The sequence below is a fragment of the Hydra viridissima genome, unplaced genomic scaffold (genome assembly GCF_058129835.1).
Source record: "Hydra viridissima isolate aposymbiotic clone 2 unplaced genomic scaffold, HvirCarnegie_v1 scaffold_1, whole genome shotgun sequence".
In the NCBI taxonomy this organism is placed as follows: Eukaryota; Metazoa; Cnidaria; class Hydrozoa; order Anthoathecata; family Hydridae; genus Hydra; species Hydra viridissima.
This window is the reverse complement of record NW_028324300.1, coordinates 5,447,255-5,461,513: the sequence shown is the minus strand read 5'-3', so window position 1 is coordinate 5,461,513 and position 14,259 is coordinate 5,447,255. Positions and strand designations below refer to the sequence as shown.

The following is a 14,259-nucleotide window of genomic DNA, read 5'->3' as shown; positions in this document are numbered from 1 at the left end:
AAACTAAATGAAGTCAAAAAGATTAACTCATAACTTGGATTACTTTAAATTTAAATAAAAAAAAATTTGACTCAGTTAAAGTAATTAAAATTTACAGATCAAATTTAAAATCCAAAAAAAGTGAAATTTAGAAATTGAAAAATAAAAAATAATGAAATAGCAATAACAATTTTTTAAATCCTAATTGATGAAAATATTTAACTAACAATCAATAATTTAAACAACTGAAGATTTTATTCAAGTTTATCTGCTTTTTTAGAGAATTATTATAATTAAGCCTCATTTTCATCTGATTCCTCTAAATCAAATGCTTCCATAAATGCCAGTGCAATTTTTTCAGCTAAATCTTTTCGGTCATTCCCCTGTAGTGACATAGCTGCCTCTAAAACACCATAAAAACTAAACAACTTGTGAATAAAAACTTCCTCATTTTATTTTTAATATATTTTAATATGATATAAGAAAATAATTTTTTTGTAGAATTTTACACACCAACATTCATTTAAAGAAAAAGTTCTAACAATTCAGGGAGCTTTTTTAACCACTGTGTTTGCACCAAAATGAATTTCAACTTTAATAAATTTCAAAGGATTCTCATTTTACCCTTCATATTTCTAAACTTGCTGAACATTTCTTCAAAAGATTCTCCGTTCATCACCTTCTCTAACACATCTTCATCTTGTCCAGTTGATGATTGAGGCTTAGCTTCTAAAGCATATGAAAAATCAAAGTGTATAAAAATTATTTCTGATTTATTGAAATAATTCTAAAGCATAAAAAGAATTAAAGTGCTGTAAAACTATTTCTAATTTAGATAAGAAATTATATTACCTTGCTTCATCACATGATTCTTCCAAACATGTGAACTCAAGGCTTCAATAACACGATCAATCCCAAATTTCTCTTTAAAGTCTAAAAATATGTGCATATTTGATTTATTACTAATAGAATTTCAAAGAAATAATCACCATCACCAAATGAATTTGATCATGATCATTATGATTTTTGGAATAAACGTTGAATTTTTACAAATAAACATACTGTTGTCATTAGAGTCCTGGTTTTCTAAATCCAGTGATAAAACTAATTCTAAATGATTCTCAGCACACCAATCAACAAACTTGGATTGTTCCAAAAAATCTTAAGGTTTTAAAGTAAACTGTAAGTTACTTAGAATTTAAGAATTAAAATGGAAAAATTTATAGTATTGAAAAGCATGTCATAACAATAATTATGTTTTATGTGAAATTGTATAACCAAAGAACTGTACCTTCAGACGTTTTTCCGTTTTCATAAACAAGACTTATCTCAGGTGCAATTACAAACTGAGAATAAAACTCTTTAAGTTTTTCTATTTGGCTGGACTAAAAATTAAGTTGAACATCAATAGAATTGTTTTATGCAATAAAATATTCTAATAATTATGTTTTATACAACTATATCATAATGTTTGATATAACAAAACTTCATTATGTTACTAAAGTATACATAAAGTAAACTTTTATTATTTTGTAAAAAGAAAAAAAAATTCAATTATTTCTTTCTCAACCTCTCAAGTTTTTAGGTTTATGGAAAAAAATTACATGAAAAACTACATTAAAATTATATGATGAATAGGGATGGCCCTTGAACTTTATAGTTTCAAAAAATTTTGTTAAGCCAGTTTTTTTCTTAAGATTAAGTAAGGAATCATATTCAACAACAGCCTGGCTGTTGATGCTTTAATTTCTGCTTGTGATTGGAAGGATTTAAATTCAACTAAATACTATTATACATGCTGTTAAGTCAAATTTGAACCATCTCAGTTGTCCTTTTTACTTTTGAGTTACAATGAATTCCCTGTCTTCTGGAATGATGATCAGCAAAAGTCCATCCACATGATTTTATCCAATAGATTGTTAAACCAATCCATAAACTTGCCTTACTTTATTTTATAACCTGTAGTCTGAGCTTTGTGCTTCTAAAAAGCCTTCTAGTTTAGTGAACAACTCCAACTTTTGGATAGAATGTTTCTCAGTGCAGACTAGAAATCTATCTTTATTTGTTGCCATTGTATTTCCTGTTTATACATAATAATCAACTAAAATGGATTAATCATCAACACGCAAGCATTAGTACTGAAATATCAAAGCATAAAAAATATTACAGTATAGCATATCTTTGACTTATGAGTGCCACCTCTAAATATTATCCAACTTGCATAAAATTTTTTTCATAAAATTTTTTTTTCATTAATTTTTCAACATGTTAGGGTGAGGAATAGAAAACTCAAACTTTTTAAGAGACAGTTTATCAATAGTATACTCTATATACCTATTAAATAAAATAAAAAAGAACCTGGGAAGCATTTAACACAAAGATTACTCCTTCAACAAACTTCAACTTTTCTTTTTCTAAACTATGAGACTGGTGAACAGTACAACATATTTTCACATCAGAAGAAAAATATTTGTTGTTAAATTTCCATATATAGTAGGAGACATAATCATTTGAGCAGCCAATATCTTCTTCAACTTGTAAACCTGAACAAAAATTATATTGAAAATTAGAAATAAACAATGTTGTTTATAAATTATATTTATAAATTTACAACTCTAACTGCACAACTTTAAAAAAAGGCCACTATTCTGTTATGTATCTATTATACTACTGAAATATTCAAAGGTTTTTTGATTCCTTTTGCCATTATTCTACAAAATGCTTGTGCTGAAAAAAATAGTTATGGGCTTTTGATACTTTAAAAATATTTAGTAGAATAAAAAAACCTTTACCTTATCAAGTTCACTCACTTTTAATAATATTAAATGCAGAAGAAAGTTTATCATCAAAAGAGATTACAAGACAATGTATTTCTTCATTTTTCATTATTGTTGTTTCTGATCTAAAGTAATGATAGCTATATAATGGTCTGTATTTGTTTCAAATTTTTTATTTTTACATATATTTAAATATATACATCTATATAGTACATAACACTCTCACACATCTATATAGTACATAATGCTCTCACACATCTATGCAGTAGCACACTAATAAATTAAAAATTAGAGTCAAGGAAATAACAACTTAAAAATTAGAGTCAAGGAAATAACAACTTAAAAATGACTAAGCCAAAGTTTTGAGATAATAAATACTTAGCTGCATTAACTTACTTATTAACTTACTAAATAGCTAGATAACATAAAAATATCTTCCTAGCTAAATTTACTCATGATACTTTAAGACATTATGTGCAAAAGATCATGGGAATATTTGAAAGGAATTATTATTAATTAAATTAAATCATTTTTTTTTTTTTCATTTTGTCCTTTTAATGTAGAATTAGATTTTTTCCAGCAATCCACTCCAACACATCTCTAAATGAAAACTCACTCATCTGGAGCTGTAAATAATAATAAATGTAAATAAATGTAATGCCACTGCAGAGTTAAACAGTTGAATTATTGGGATTAATGAAACAGTCCTATTTTTAATCTTCATAGAAGTGTCAGTGTTTGTAACTAATATACATACATGCATATATGTATATTAGTTACAAACACTATACATACATGCATATATTATGTTTATTACTTTTTTGTAACCTGTTTGTGTCAAATTGATAAACTATTGTTCACACAAAAGTAGTCCTTTTTTTTGAAGTTTCAAAACTTTATTGGTCTGAACCACACATTTTTTCCCAATACATACATATATAGAAAAAATTCTATTCAAATATGGGCTAATTTGGAAAATATTTAAAGGTAATTCAATGATAAAAAATTTTTCCATGTGATGCATGTAAAAATCTTGACCCATTATGTAAAATTTTCCAAACATTGTAGATAACAGCTAATATTACTAATAATAATTGCCAATGGTAAGTGGCACCTGGAAGCTACCTTTCTTACTACTTATTACAAACTCTTGCCAGTTCTTTGTAGACAACATTGTGTTTGCTAATATTACTGTTTTTATCAAACTTTAACGAAAAATTGAAAACAAAAGGAAGTTTTAACTCATATAAATATTAAATATTACTTATACACATAATAAGTAGATAATTAAAGAGTAAATAAAACACTACTCATACCATTTTAAAAATTCATTCAGGTCTTTAAAGCAATATTTTCCAAAGTAGTCTATACTATTTGTATTTTTGTTTTTAAAAAAGAATCTGATGGCAATTAGATCTGAAGATTACTTGGTAAGTCCTGCAGATGGGATTGGAGCACAGCTATCTAAAACCAAGGTCTACTACTCATGCAAAACATAAGAAAAACTACAGAACTTAAAGTTGGCAGTTCTTCAAATTACATACAATATATACCACATTTGCTTAAAATTAAAAAAAAAACAACTATATTTTCAAAAGAAGATTGAGTCTGAACTGATTATGTGTTTGAAATGTAATGTTACTAATTGTTCCGCTAATTATCTAATGGACAGATAAAATGTGCTGTTTACAAATTACCTAAAGATCCAAAAGAGCGTAGAAAATCTGCTATTACAAGAAGTAACATTCCTAATAGTAAATAAGTTGTATGTTTTGAGCATTTAAGTCTAAGCTGTAAAAATACATTTTATTTTTGCCCTTAAATTCCAGAAAATAGAATGTTCATTGTAAGGAAAGATCTTCTCCACCTTTTATCTTTAAAACAAAAACAGAAGGTGAAGGTCTTTCCCTACCATGAAGGAAAAAATGCTTTTGTGTTTGAGAGTTCTTTTGTAAAGAAACTCTTTCTGCGTTATCAACACATTCTAAAAAAGATCAAAGCAATGTTAAAGGAATAGTTGTATTTTTAAAAAGACTTGTAGATACAAGTAAAGTTATAAATGTTCCCAAACTTGGTGTTGACAAAAAATTGAAAGACTTGTGCGCTTTCATTGAATTACCAGATAATCTTCACCTGCAACAACTATTTTCTCTATAAAAAATGGTTGAAACTATGGATTGTTGTAATGAAAATAAAAGGAACAAAACATTGACTGTTGAAACATCTAAAGGAATAGTACATAAGTTAAAAGGATACAATTTGGACTTTCATGAACTTCATATAGGTCTTACTTGCATAAATTGAGGTCTTACTGGCATAAACTGAGGCAACACAAAAGGAAAGTAAGATATTTGATTCTTTGAACATATTAGGTACTATTAAAATAACTTTAGTTTAGTTTAACTGATTAAGTTTAATTTAAGACTCATGAAGATCTGAAAACTAATACATACATTGTGAAGAATGCAGTGCTTATTTTAAGGGATTAGATAAGTAGTTTAACAAAGCCAACTAACACTCTATGTCAATTTACTTTCTTTTATTTAATTTGTATTGAATTTTATTTTGCCACTTTGTTCACATTATTTAGTGTACTATTTTCAATAAATTTATGATTTGTATTTTGGTATTTTTTTTTTAAATAAATATTTATTGTATGAAAAGTTATAAAATCTTATCAAATATTTTAAAAAATAACTAATCAAAACTTTATGTTGCATGCTCTTACAAGGAGCCTGGTCAAGAAACTTAAAAATTGAGTATAAAACTTTGTATTGTTTTTCTTATTTGATTCAACAAAAAATTTGAAATTTTTTAAGAATGTGTTCCATAAAATCTTTAACAATTGCTTAATAATATAAATTAATTCTGCCTTCATTATTTTTAATTAGGAAGTTATATCAATTAATTTATCAAACTAGTATGATAAATTAAAAAGCAAGTAAAAATAAAATTGTTACTAAGCTGGCTTCCAGCTTCTCTTATGGTTTGCACAAGTAATAGGTCTGGGTTTTAGAACGTTGTAGATTGAAGGCAAAAAACTGTCATCAGTAAAATAGACTCTTGGCTATTTTCTATATCACCATACAACCCAAAAAGAAATTTTCCAACTTGCTACTACCTTCACCAAACAGAGAGTGAAGGTATTGTGTTAAGCAAAAATTCCAGTCTAGCATCAACAAAACTCAAACAAGAAGGTTGAACAACTTTTCAAGGGAATGAAAAAATAAAAGAAGAACTGACAAAAAGGTTACATCACTCTCTATTTGAAAGAAAAAATTGACTAATAAGGCTGTTGAAGGGTAGCTGCAGCAGTTCAGGGTCAGAAAACAGTCAGTGTGAATCTGAAGATGAAAATCGAGGTCCAAGAACAGGTACTTCTACTCCATCACTAACTTCTGATGCATTTTCTACTTAACAGAAGCAACTTCTCAGGTTTAGACCAACAGAAATATAAAAACTACTTTTTGGTGAAATAAGAACCACCCTAACACTATATATATATATATATATATATATATATATATATATATATATATATATATATATATATATATATATATATATATATATATATATATATATATATATGTATATGTATATGTATATGTATATATATATATATATATATATATATATATATATATATATATATATATATATATATATATATATATATGTATATGTATATGTATATGTATATATATATATATATATATATATATATATATATATATATATATATATATATATATATGTATATGTATATGTATATATATATATATATATATAGATTATACACAAAATATATTGATAGAATAGGATCCTACATACTTATCAGAAACAACAAATTATGTTATAAAATCATATCCTCTGGAGCAATATTTAAAATAACAATTACAAAATGAATCAATAATTTTGATCAAGTTAGTGTAAGTACAGTTCTTCAGCATCTTTCAGATTTAAATTGTTTACGATGGCAATACCACGAATTATTGCCTAAAAAGAGATTATTTACTCAACAAGTAAGAACATACATATGAACCAAAATCAGAATAAACTAAAATGCAAGAGCACTAATTTAAGTGAGAAAACAAAAAATTTGATTTAAAACCTCAGGAAGCCAAACATCAGAGACATAAGAAATTGGATTATATGGCAAATCATCAAAATCTTCCTTAAACCAATTAAGAAGAGTTTCCAGTATTTCATCTGACTAAAAAACATTTTAGTTTTAAAAAGTGTATTGTAAAGCATTAAATTAAATGGTCATTATATCCTAAGATGATTTCTGCATACCTCATTATCATTAAGTGGACCATATCCTGCTTTCCATTTCAAATTTGCTTTCTCTCTTCTTGTGCCTTTTGTAAATGTATTGTGCCTAATAGAACTTTCCACACCTACAGCAATATTTCGAAGGGTTACCTGAATAAAGTATTATTAGTTTATATTCTGAAAAAAATAATTACTATAAAATGTATTGTGAAAAAAATGTAGTTACACAAAAATATATATAAAAATATTTTAATACTAATATGAAGATGCAATATTTTTGAATTGTAAAAGATTTATGGTGTATACTTTAATCATCTAATATTCTCAATTTTGACATCGAAAGTATTTTCATATTATGGAGAATACAAAATAAGTTGTTATTTGAATTTTTATGTTCACACTTGTTATTAATCTTTAAATTAAAACACAAAACATTTAAAGCATCTTAAGCATAAAACATTAATAAAAGTTATTAAAAAATTGAAAACAAGACAACACCAACAACAAGCAATCTTTTGTTATCAATAGAGCAGAAGCCTTCAAACCAGTTTAAAACTAAGCTTTAAAGGAGTTGCAATAAGATTTAAATGAGTTCTGCAAGGAAAATTCTGCTAGTATCTAAAGCTTAGTTTTGAACAGTTAGTTAAAGAGAAACTTGGGCCCAAATCAAGAGTAATAACCCTAAAACACCTCATTAATGAATCCACAAAGATACTCAAATGAAGCAAGAACTCCTAACATAGATAAAACATCCATTCTTCATAGATGAGAATTAAAAGTGGCAGGTTTCCAACAATGTTCTGGTTTTTATACAGATTCTAAAAAATATATACTTAACTAGTTCTGAATACCAAATGATTCACAATAATTGCATGCTGCAAATGAGCAAACCACAAACTATTTTTTTTAATTTAAAAATTTTTATTTACATCACAAAACCTAGTCCAAATTAGTCCGTGAATCACAGTCGCACCCTATATAATTTATTGCCATTATTTTTTTAAAAGTTATTTGGTCTGATGAATCCAAGTATATCCTTAAATAAAATGGAGCACAAAGAGTTTGGCAAAAAAGGGGAGGATCTTTTCAATTGAGTTGCATGAGAGGAACAGTTAAACATGATAGTGAAAATGTGATAGTTTAGGGTTGTATGGCGTGGCATGGTTTTGGTAAACTAGAATTTGTTGATGAAACCATAAATGCTAATTTGTACATTGATATATTGGACCAAAATTTAAATTCTCCAGCTAAAAAATTTTTTGATAAAAATAACATGTTTTAGAAAGGTCAGCACAAAGCCCTGATTTAAATCCAACAGACCATTTATGGACTTGATTAGATAAAAAAGAAAAGTCCATAGACTATTTACAAAAAACGCCATAGTAAAGTTATTGTTTAATATTGACCATAATGAAATCAAATGTCTATTGAAATTAATGCCAAAATGTCTGACATAAGGAATTAAAGCAAAAGAAGGAGTAACTAATTGTTAAATGTTGTGAAAATGGATAAAAACTTTGTTATAAATAAGTATATATAGCTTAAGTATGTATATACAATTATTTTCTGTGCTATTGTTTTTTTGACCCTTTTTTTTTTAGTTAAATTATTAAGTAATTCATAGTAATAATAATACCTTTTTTTTTTTTTGTAAGTCTTTCTCAAAATAAAAGTTCTCAGAAAAATAATGTTTTCTATAATTAGTCTACGTTAAAATATTTGCATTTAAAGTAAGTTTATTCAAAGATGAGTGTACAACTAAATTCTGTTCCGACTGTATGTAATGTATATAATATATACAAATAAATCATGCATTAAAGCTGCAGATAAGCATATCATGTTTCTGATGGTTGCAATTTTGCATACAGATGAAACCTTGAATAGACATTCAACTACAGTGCTCAAATATAGAAGTAAACTATTTAAGTTTGCCTTTTTAGAAGAAAAGTTCTATCATTGAGGCTTCCTTTTGAGAGTACCCCATAAAAGACTATTAATGATGTATAAAGGCTGCTGACAGGAAAGTAGAAGAGAAAGTATCACCGAATGAGTGGAATCCTATTTGTCATGCATGGATTTTACCAAGTTGAATAAACACTTATGTTTATAAATTTTCAAGCTAATCAAAAGTTTTAATTCAATTATGATAGATACATTTACCACAAACAACTATTGAAGTCAAATAACAATATTATTATCAATGCAGAGGATTTTAGAGAAATGGAAATATTGATGGGAGGACTCATGGACCCAAAAAATTATACAGTATGTCAAGAAATTTCATACCAAGGCAAATATTTTATGATGTCAGCTTTTTGATGAAAAAAATCTTAAAACAAAAGATCTAGTAAAATTTTTTATTAAGTAACCTTTAGTAACCTTATGGTTACTAAAGCCTATAAGCCTATGGAACTTTATAATTTCATATATATATATATATATATATATATATATATATATATATATATATATATATATATATATATATATATATATATATATATATATATATATATATATATATATATATATATATATATATATATATATATATATATATATATATATATATATATATATATATACAAGAGCAAGATATAACTGTTAAATTGGTTTTACAAAAACACAATTAAATTTAGATAAACTGAATTTACTTGAAAAAACGTTATGAAAAGCAATAAACTAATATTTAAAGTAGCCTTCTTTTACTTTTATGCATAACTGGTTGCAACAAGTCATAGATTCAATCAATCTCATACAATAATCCTTTGCAATTCCACCCAAATCTCTGATAACTATTTTTTAGGATTTTGTTTAAAATTATCTTATATTTGGCAAGTTTTCTGTCAATCCAGCTTCATATATGCTCAATTGGATTTAAATCAGGGCACCAAGCACACCTAGGAAAACTTTGAAGCCTTTTTCATTTAACCAGTCTTAAATTGACTGGTTTTTCCCCTAGATTGTGTGATTTAACACCATTGGATTTCTTTTAATGGTTTTATTTGAAGTCAAAGGACTATGCCAACAAACCTACAACCACCTGTGCATTGAATGAGGAAAATCAATGCTGTATCAACAAAATCTAGCCACATTTATGCAAAGTGGTCATGGAAAATTTCAACAAAAGAGTGTGTATGTGCCAGCATAGCCATGGAGGCCAGCAAATCCATGGAGGCCGGATGTGCTAATCCATTCATAACCCAATCCTATGCACTCTATGAATCAATAAAAAAAATTATAATCTAAAGAAAAAAACAATGCTTTTTATTCAATTAAAGTCTAGCGTAAATTTTGGTACACCCTGTATTTATTATCATAACTGTTATATTTACATGTAAAAAAGTTTTTAGCCACTTTGTAATACAAGAAAAATTATTTGTCTACATGTTAGACTTAAACCAAACTTTTATGCTTTTGTAGTTTAAGCTGGGTGATTGAGATGGTCAGCTACTTTTTTGTAGCCATACACTTAGTTGTTTAAGCTGGGTGATTGAGATGGTCAGCTACTTTTTTGTAGCCATACACTTAGTTTAAGCTGGGTGATTGAGATGGCCAGCTACTTTTTTGTAGCCATACACTTAGTTGTTTAAGCTGGGTGATTGAGATGGCCAGCTACTTTTTTGTAGCCATACACTTAGTTGTTTAAGCTGGGTGATTGAGATGGCCAGCTACTTTTTTGTAGCCATACACTTAGTTGTTTAAGTTGGGTGATTGAGATGGCCAGCTACTTTTTTGTAGCCATACACTTAGTTGTTTAAGTTGGGTGATTGAGATGGCCAGCTTAAGACTTTGACATTGGTAGCAAAAAATTACTGTTTTAACAACTTGGATGTGTATTTGGAATCACTACTCTGCTGAAATCTCCAATTCTGTGGCGTTGTTTCTTCACTATATGATAAAAAATTGTTTTCTAAAAATCATTTATATTTTCCAGAAGGTGAGATATCTTTCATCAGAATTGTGGGTGTTGAAACCAGAGTTTAAACTACTTTCTACAACCAAGGTCTACACTTTTTCTCCTTTATGGATCACCTCATTTAAGTTAACTTCATTTCTTATAATTTTAAGTCAGACATTAAACATACAAATTAAATTTAATGTCTGATTTACATGTAAGCTTTTTTAAAATTTCTTCAAACTAATTTAACAATTTAAAGGTTTTTTGAAAAAAAATTTTTTTAAAGACTTGAAAACATTTAACATTTTTTTCTTCTTACAAAGAAAATTATTTTTCTTCTTACAAACAAAATAATAAAATATAATAAAAATATTTTATTATTTCATAAAATCAATTCTTTTTAAATTTTTTTTTACAATAAAAATATGTAAAAGAAAAGGAATTTAAAAAATGTGATAAACCAATTTCAATTTTCTCAAAAAAATTAAGATTTTTGATTCAATAAAAAAAATGCTTTTGTGTCATTGAGTTGTGCTACCAAAACTTTATTTATTAATTGGTTACATAGTAGCAGCTTCTTTTGTGACCCAGTAGAATAATATTGCATGGTATCCATATTATCTTACTTTATAAAACATACCCTTGTCAACTTGATGCTTTTCATGAGCTCTGTGTTATCAGCAACCCTAAAAAATCAAAAATTTGAAAGAAAAAAAAAGATTATGCAGGAAATTTATCTATGCAGGATACTAAATTCCTTTGAAAAGTTAAAAGTTTTCTGTTAGAAAAATGTAAAAACTTTTTCAAAAAAATTAAATTCATAATAAATTAGTTTTTAAAGAAAATTTCAAGAACCTTTTTACAGAAATAGCTTGGTTTTCTTCTTTTTTGTTTTTCTGATTTATAATGCTGTCATTTACATCTTGTGAAAAAGAAAGATAGGAATAATTGAAAAGTTAAATGACAGAAAGAAGCATTATAATATACTAGCAGATTATTGTTATAAAATTTTTTACTTGATAATGAATTATGGTAACTATAATTCATCTTCATATAATAATAATAATGTTCTTAAACAATCCAAATAGCCAGGTTTTTCAAGAGGACTATATTCAATAGCCAAATTATTCAATAACTAATAAATTATATAGCTATAAATTATATTTATCTTATACAAAAGTAATAATCAACTAGCACAAAAGTTTAATTCTCATTAAAAGTGGAAAAAACTAGAACTATAGAATTTGGGTTTTTTCACATCTTTAGTCGAGATCTAGCATCATGAGCATGCCAAAACATTTATAAAAAAATATCTCCATACTCCTAATGAGCAGCCTGCTTGGGTTTAAATATTTTGATAATTGAAAATTTCTTGAGATTCTTGCTTACTTATAACAACTTTTGATTTATCTTCAATAGTGCGACCTTTTTTCAGCCTAACTATCAATTATGGCAATCCATGTGTTAGAAAAGGTTTTTTTTTTTTTACTAAAATTCATGTTATGTTCATGTATAAAAATTCTCTTATGAGAGAGCAACTTGTTGAAAGTTTGAGCTACCTTTTCATTCATTTGCCCAACACCAATTTTAGTGTTGATACAATTCTTTGACTAGCACAAACCAACCATTTTTTATTTCACTCTGATACTGCCCAGTTATTGATTTTCAAATTTGAAATGGTTCAACTTATTTTTATTAATTTTTAATCAAATGTTTTTTTCTTAGTAAAAGATCATTCATCACCACATAATCATCACTAATCCATACTTTAACAAAAGTTAAAAAGAAAGCAAAAAAGAAGCAAAAAGCTAACGTTTCAAAGACTTGTTCAAATTTGAAACAAGTTTTTAAATTATCAACTTTTTGCTGTCAAACAATTTCTATATATAAGTAAATAAAAGGTAACTATAAACAAATGTAGTAAAAAATGTAATAAAAAACATTTACCTTCTAAGAGCTTATCAGTGTCAGTTTGATCGAAAAATGAAGGGATTTTTCCTAAAGCTGAAATTAAAAAATTAGAAAATTTCACATTACATACCAACTAGGCTTATTATTCAGCTTTTTTTTTAAATTTGTTTTCTTTTAGGAACAGTACTTTGAAACAAAAAACTATGAAAATAGTTTTAAAATAACAGTAGCATGAAGTAAAATTGGACCCCATAAATAATTAACTTAAAGCTAACCTATTACAATCTAGATCACTCTCAATTAAAGAAGAACTATGAAGAGCCTATGAAGAGAACTATCAACTATTATCAAGTTGAAAATAAGGCAAGTAATGCATAACTAGTAATTCATTTCTGACCTCTTTTACGAAGATATTCTTCTGCCTGATCCATTCCAAACTTGAAATCATCAAGTAAACTACCAACAGTCTAAGATTTAAAAAAAGCAATCAAAAATAACACTCTTACTATTTTTTTTTTTTAAATCAATTAAATTTTATTTGAATCTTCACTTACTATTATCTCTTCTCGATCAGAACAATTAAAATATTTAATATTTTTTATAGGAACTTTTATTCTAAAAGATAGAAATTTTCAGATTAAAACTATAAAAAAAAGTACAATTTTTAAAATAAATTTTAAACCTCATACTAATTTATAACTATTTAAACTTCACACAACACTATAATTTTATAAAGTATTTAAAAAGTATATTATGCTTTAAAACTTTTAAATGCAAAATTTGTAAAAGGTTACAGATTTTTGCAGTTCTCAGTTGCAACTTCAAAGAAATGAACATACGCATGCAGACTTGTGCCTTTTGTTCGAGATGCATTCTTACAAAACTAGCAAAGAAAACACAGAAAAAGTTAATAATTTGTAAAAACTATTATTAGAGTTGTAAATTTAATAGTTAATAATCTTACAACAGCAGGCCAGTAAGGGTACTTTTTAAACTTTACAAATATGACTTCACCTTTAGAAAATCCATCTGAAAAATAAAAAAACTATTAGAACAATTTTCTAAATTACAGGCTTAAAAAGAGGAAAAATATAAAACATTAAAAAGAAAAGATTCATGCATAAAAAGCAATTATTACAGAATGCTTAAATCATCAACTCTTAAATAACCTTTAAAGATCTTTTCAGATTTTTAAAAAACTTTTACTTTTAGACTTTGTTATTGGAAATATAGAAGGTAAATCCTCCTCACTATCAACTTCTTTATTTTTTTTCCTGTGAGAAAAAAATATAAGTAGATATTTACATGTCAATACACATTATGGTATAGTATTAAAAAACTAAAAAATAAAAGGTTACAAAAAAATTTAATTTCAACTTTATTTCATAAAACATTTTTATTGGAGAATTTTTA

At 26.2% G+C, this 14,259-nt stretch overlaps 2 protein-coding genes across 3 annotated transcripts in view; both read right to left on the bottom strand.

The window, feature by feature from the left end:
- Positions 1–30: 30 nt before the first annotated feature.
- LOC145187257 (alpha- and gamma-adaptin-binding protein p34-like) overlaps positions 31–14,259 on the bottom strand; it is a 91,670-nt gene continuing 77,441 nt past the window's right edge. The window contains exons 1-8 of one of the 2 annotated variants that reach the window (XM_090090834.1): positions 4,073–4,724; positions 2,790–2,881; positions 2,338–2,522; positions 1,271–1,364; positions 1,042–1,140; positions 832–912; positions 604–708; positions 31–382 (exon numbers count right to left, since the gene is read on the bottom strand). In XM_090090834.1, coding sequence (XP_089946960.1) covers positions 273–382; positions 604–708; positions 832–912; positions 1,042–1,140; positions 1,271–1,364; positions 2,338–2,522; positions 2,790–2,865 — 750 coding nt within the window. In that variant the 5' untranslated portion in view covers positions 2,866–2,881; positions 4,073–4,724 and the 3' untranslated portion in view covers positions 31–272. Of the gene's footprint in view, positions 383–603; positions 709–831; positions 913–1,041; positions 1,141–1,270; positions 1,365–2,337; positions 2,523–2,789; positions 2,884–4,072; positions 4,725–14,259 lie in introns of those variants that run through there. The other variant, XM_090090829.1, reaches the window with a different exon arrangement.
- On the bottom strand, positions 6,613–13,168 carry LOC145187258 (uncharacterized). Its single transcript, XM_090090860.1, has 7 exons — positions 13,122–13,168; positions 12,883–12,939; positions 11,791–11,857; positions 11,576–11,621; positions 7,056–7,184; positions 6,871–6,972; positions 6,613–6,755 (listed from the first exon to the last, which is right to left on the bottom strand). Exons 4-7 carry the CDS (start codon positions 11,597–11,599, stop codon positions 6,684–6,686), a joined length of 327 nt encoding a protein of 108 aa, XP_089946986.1. The 5' UTR covers positions 11,600–11,621; positions 11,791–11,857; positions 12,883–12,939; positions 13,122–13,168; the 3' UTR covers positions 6,613–6,683.

Bases quoted from the DNA above. Each gene is read 5' to 3' on its own strand.
- LOC145187258 (XM_090090860.1), bottom strand. From the start codon at position 11,599: ATGAAAAGCATCAAGTTGACAAGG. The intron at 6,973-7,055 runs GTATGCAGAAAT...AATGTTTTTTAG, and splicing joins GTCCACTTAATGATAATGAG to TCAGATGAAATACTGGAAAC. The intron at 6,756-6,870 runs GTTTTAAATCAA...ATCTCTTTTTAG, and splicing joins CTGATGTTTGGCTTCCTGAG to GCAATAATTCGTGGTATTGC.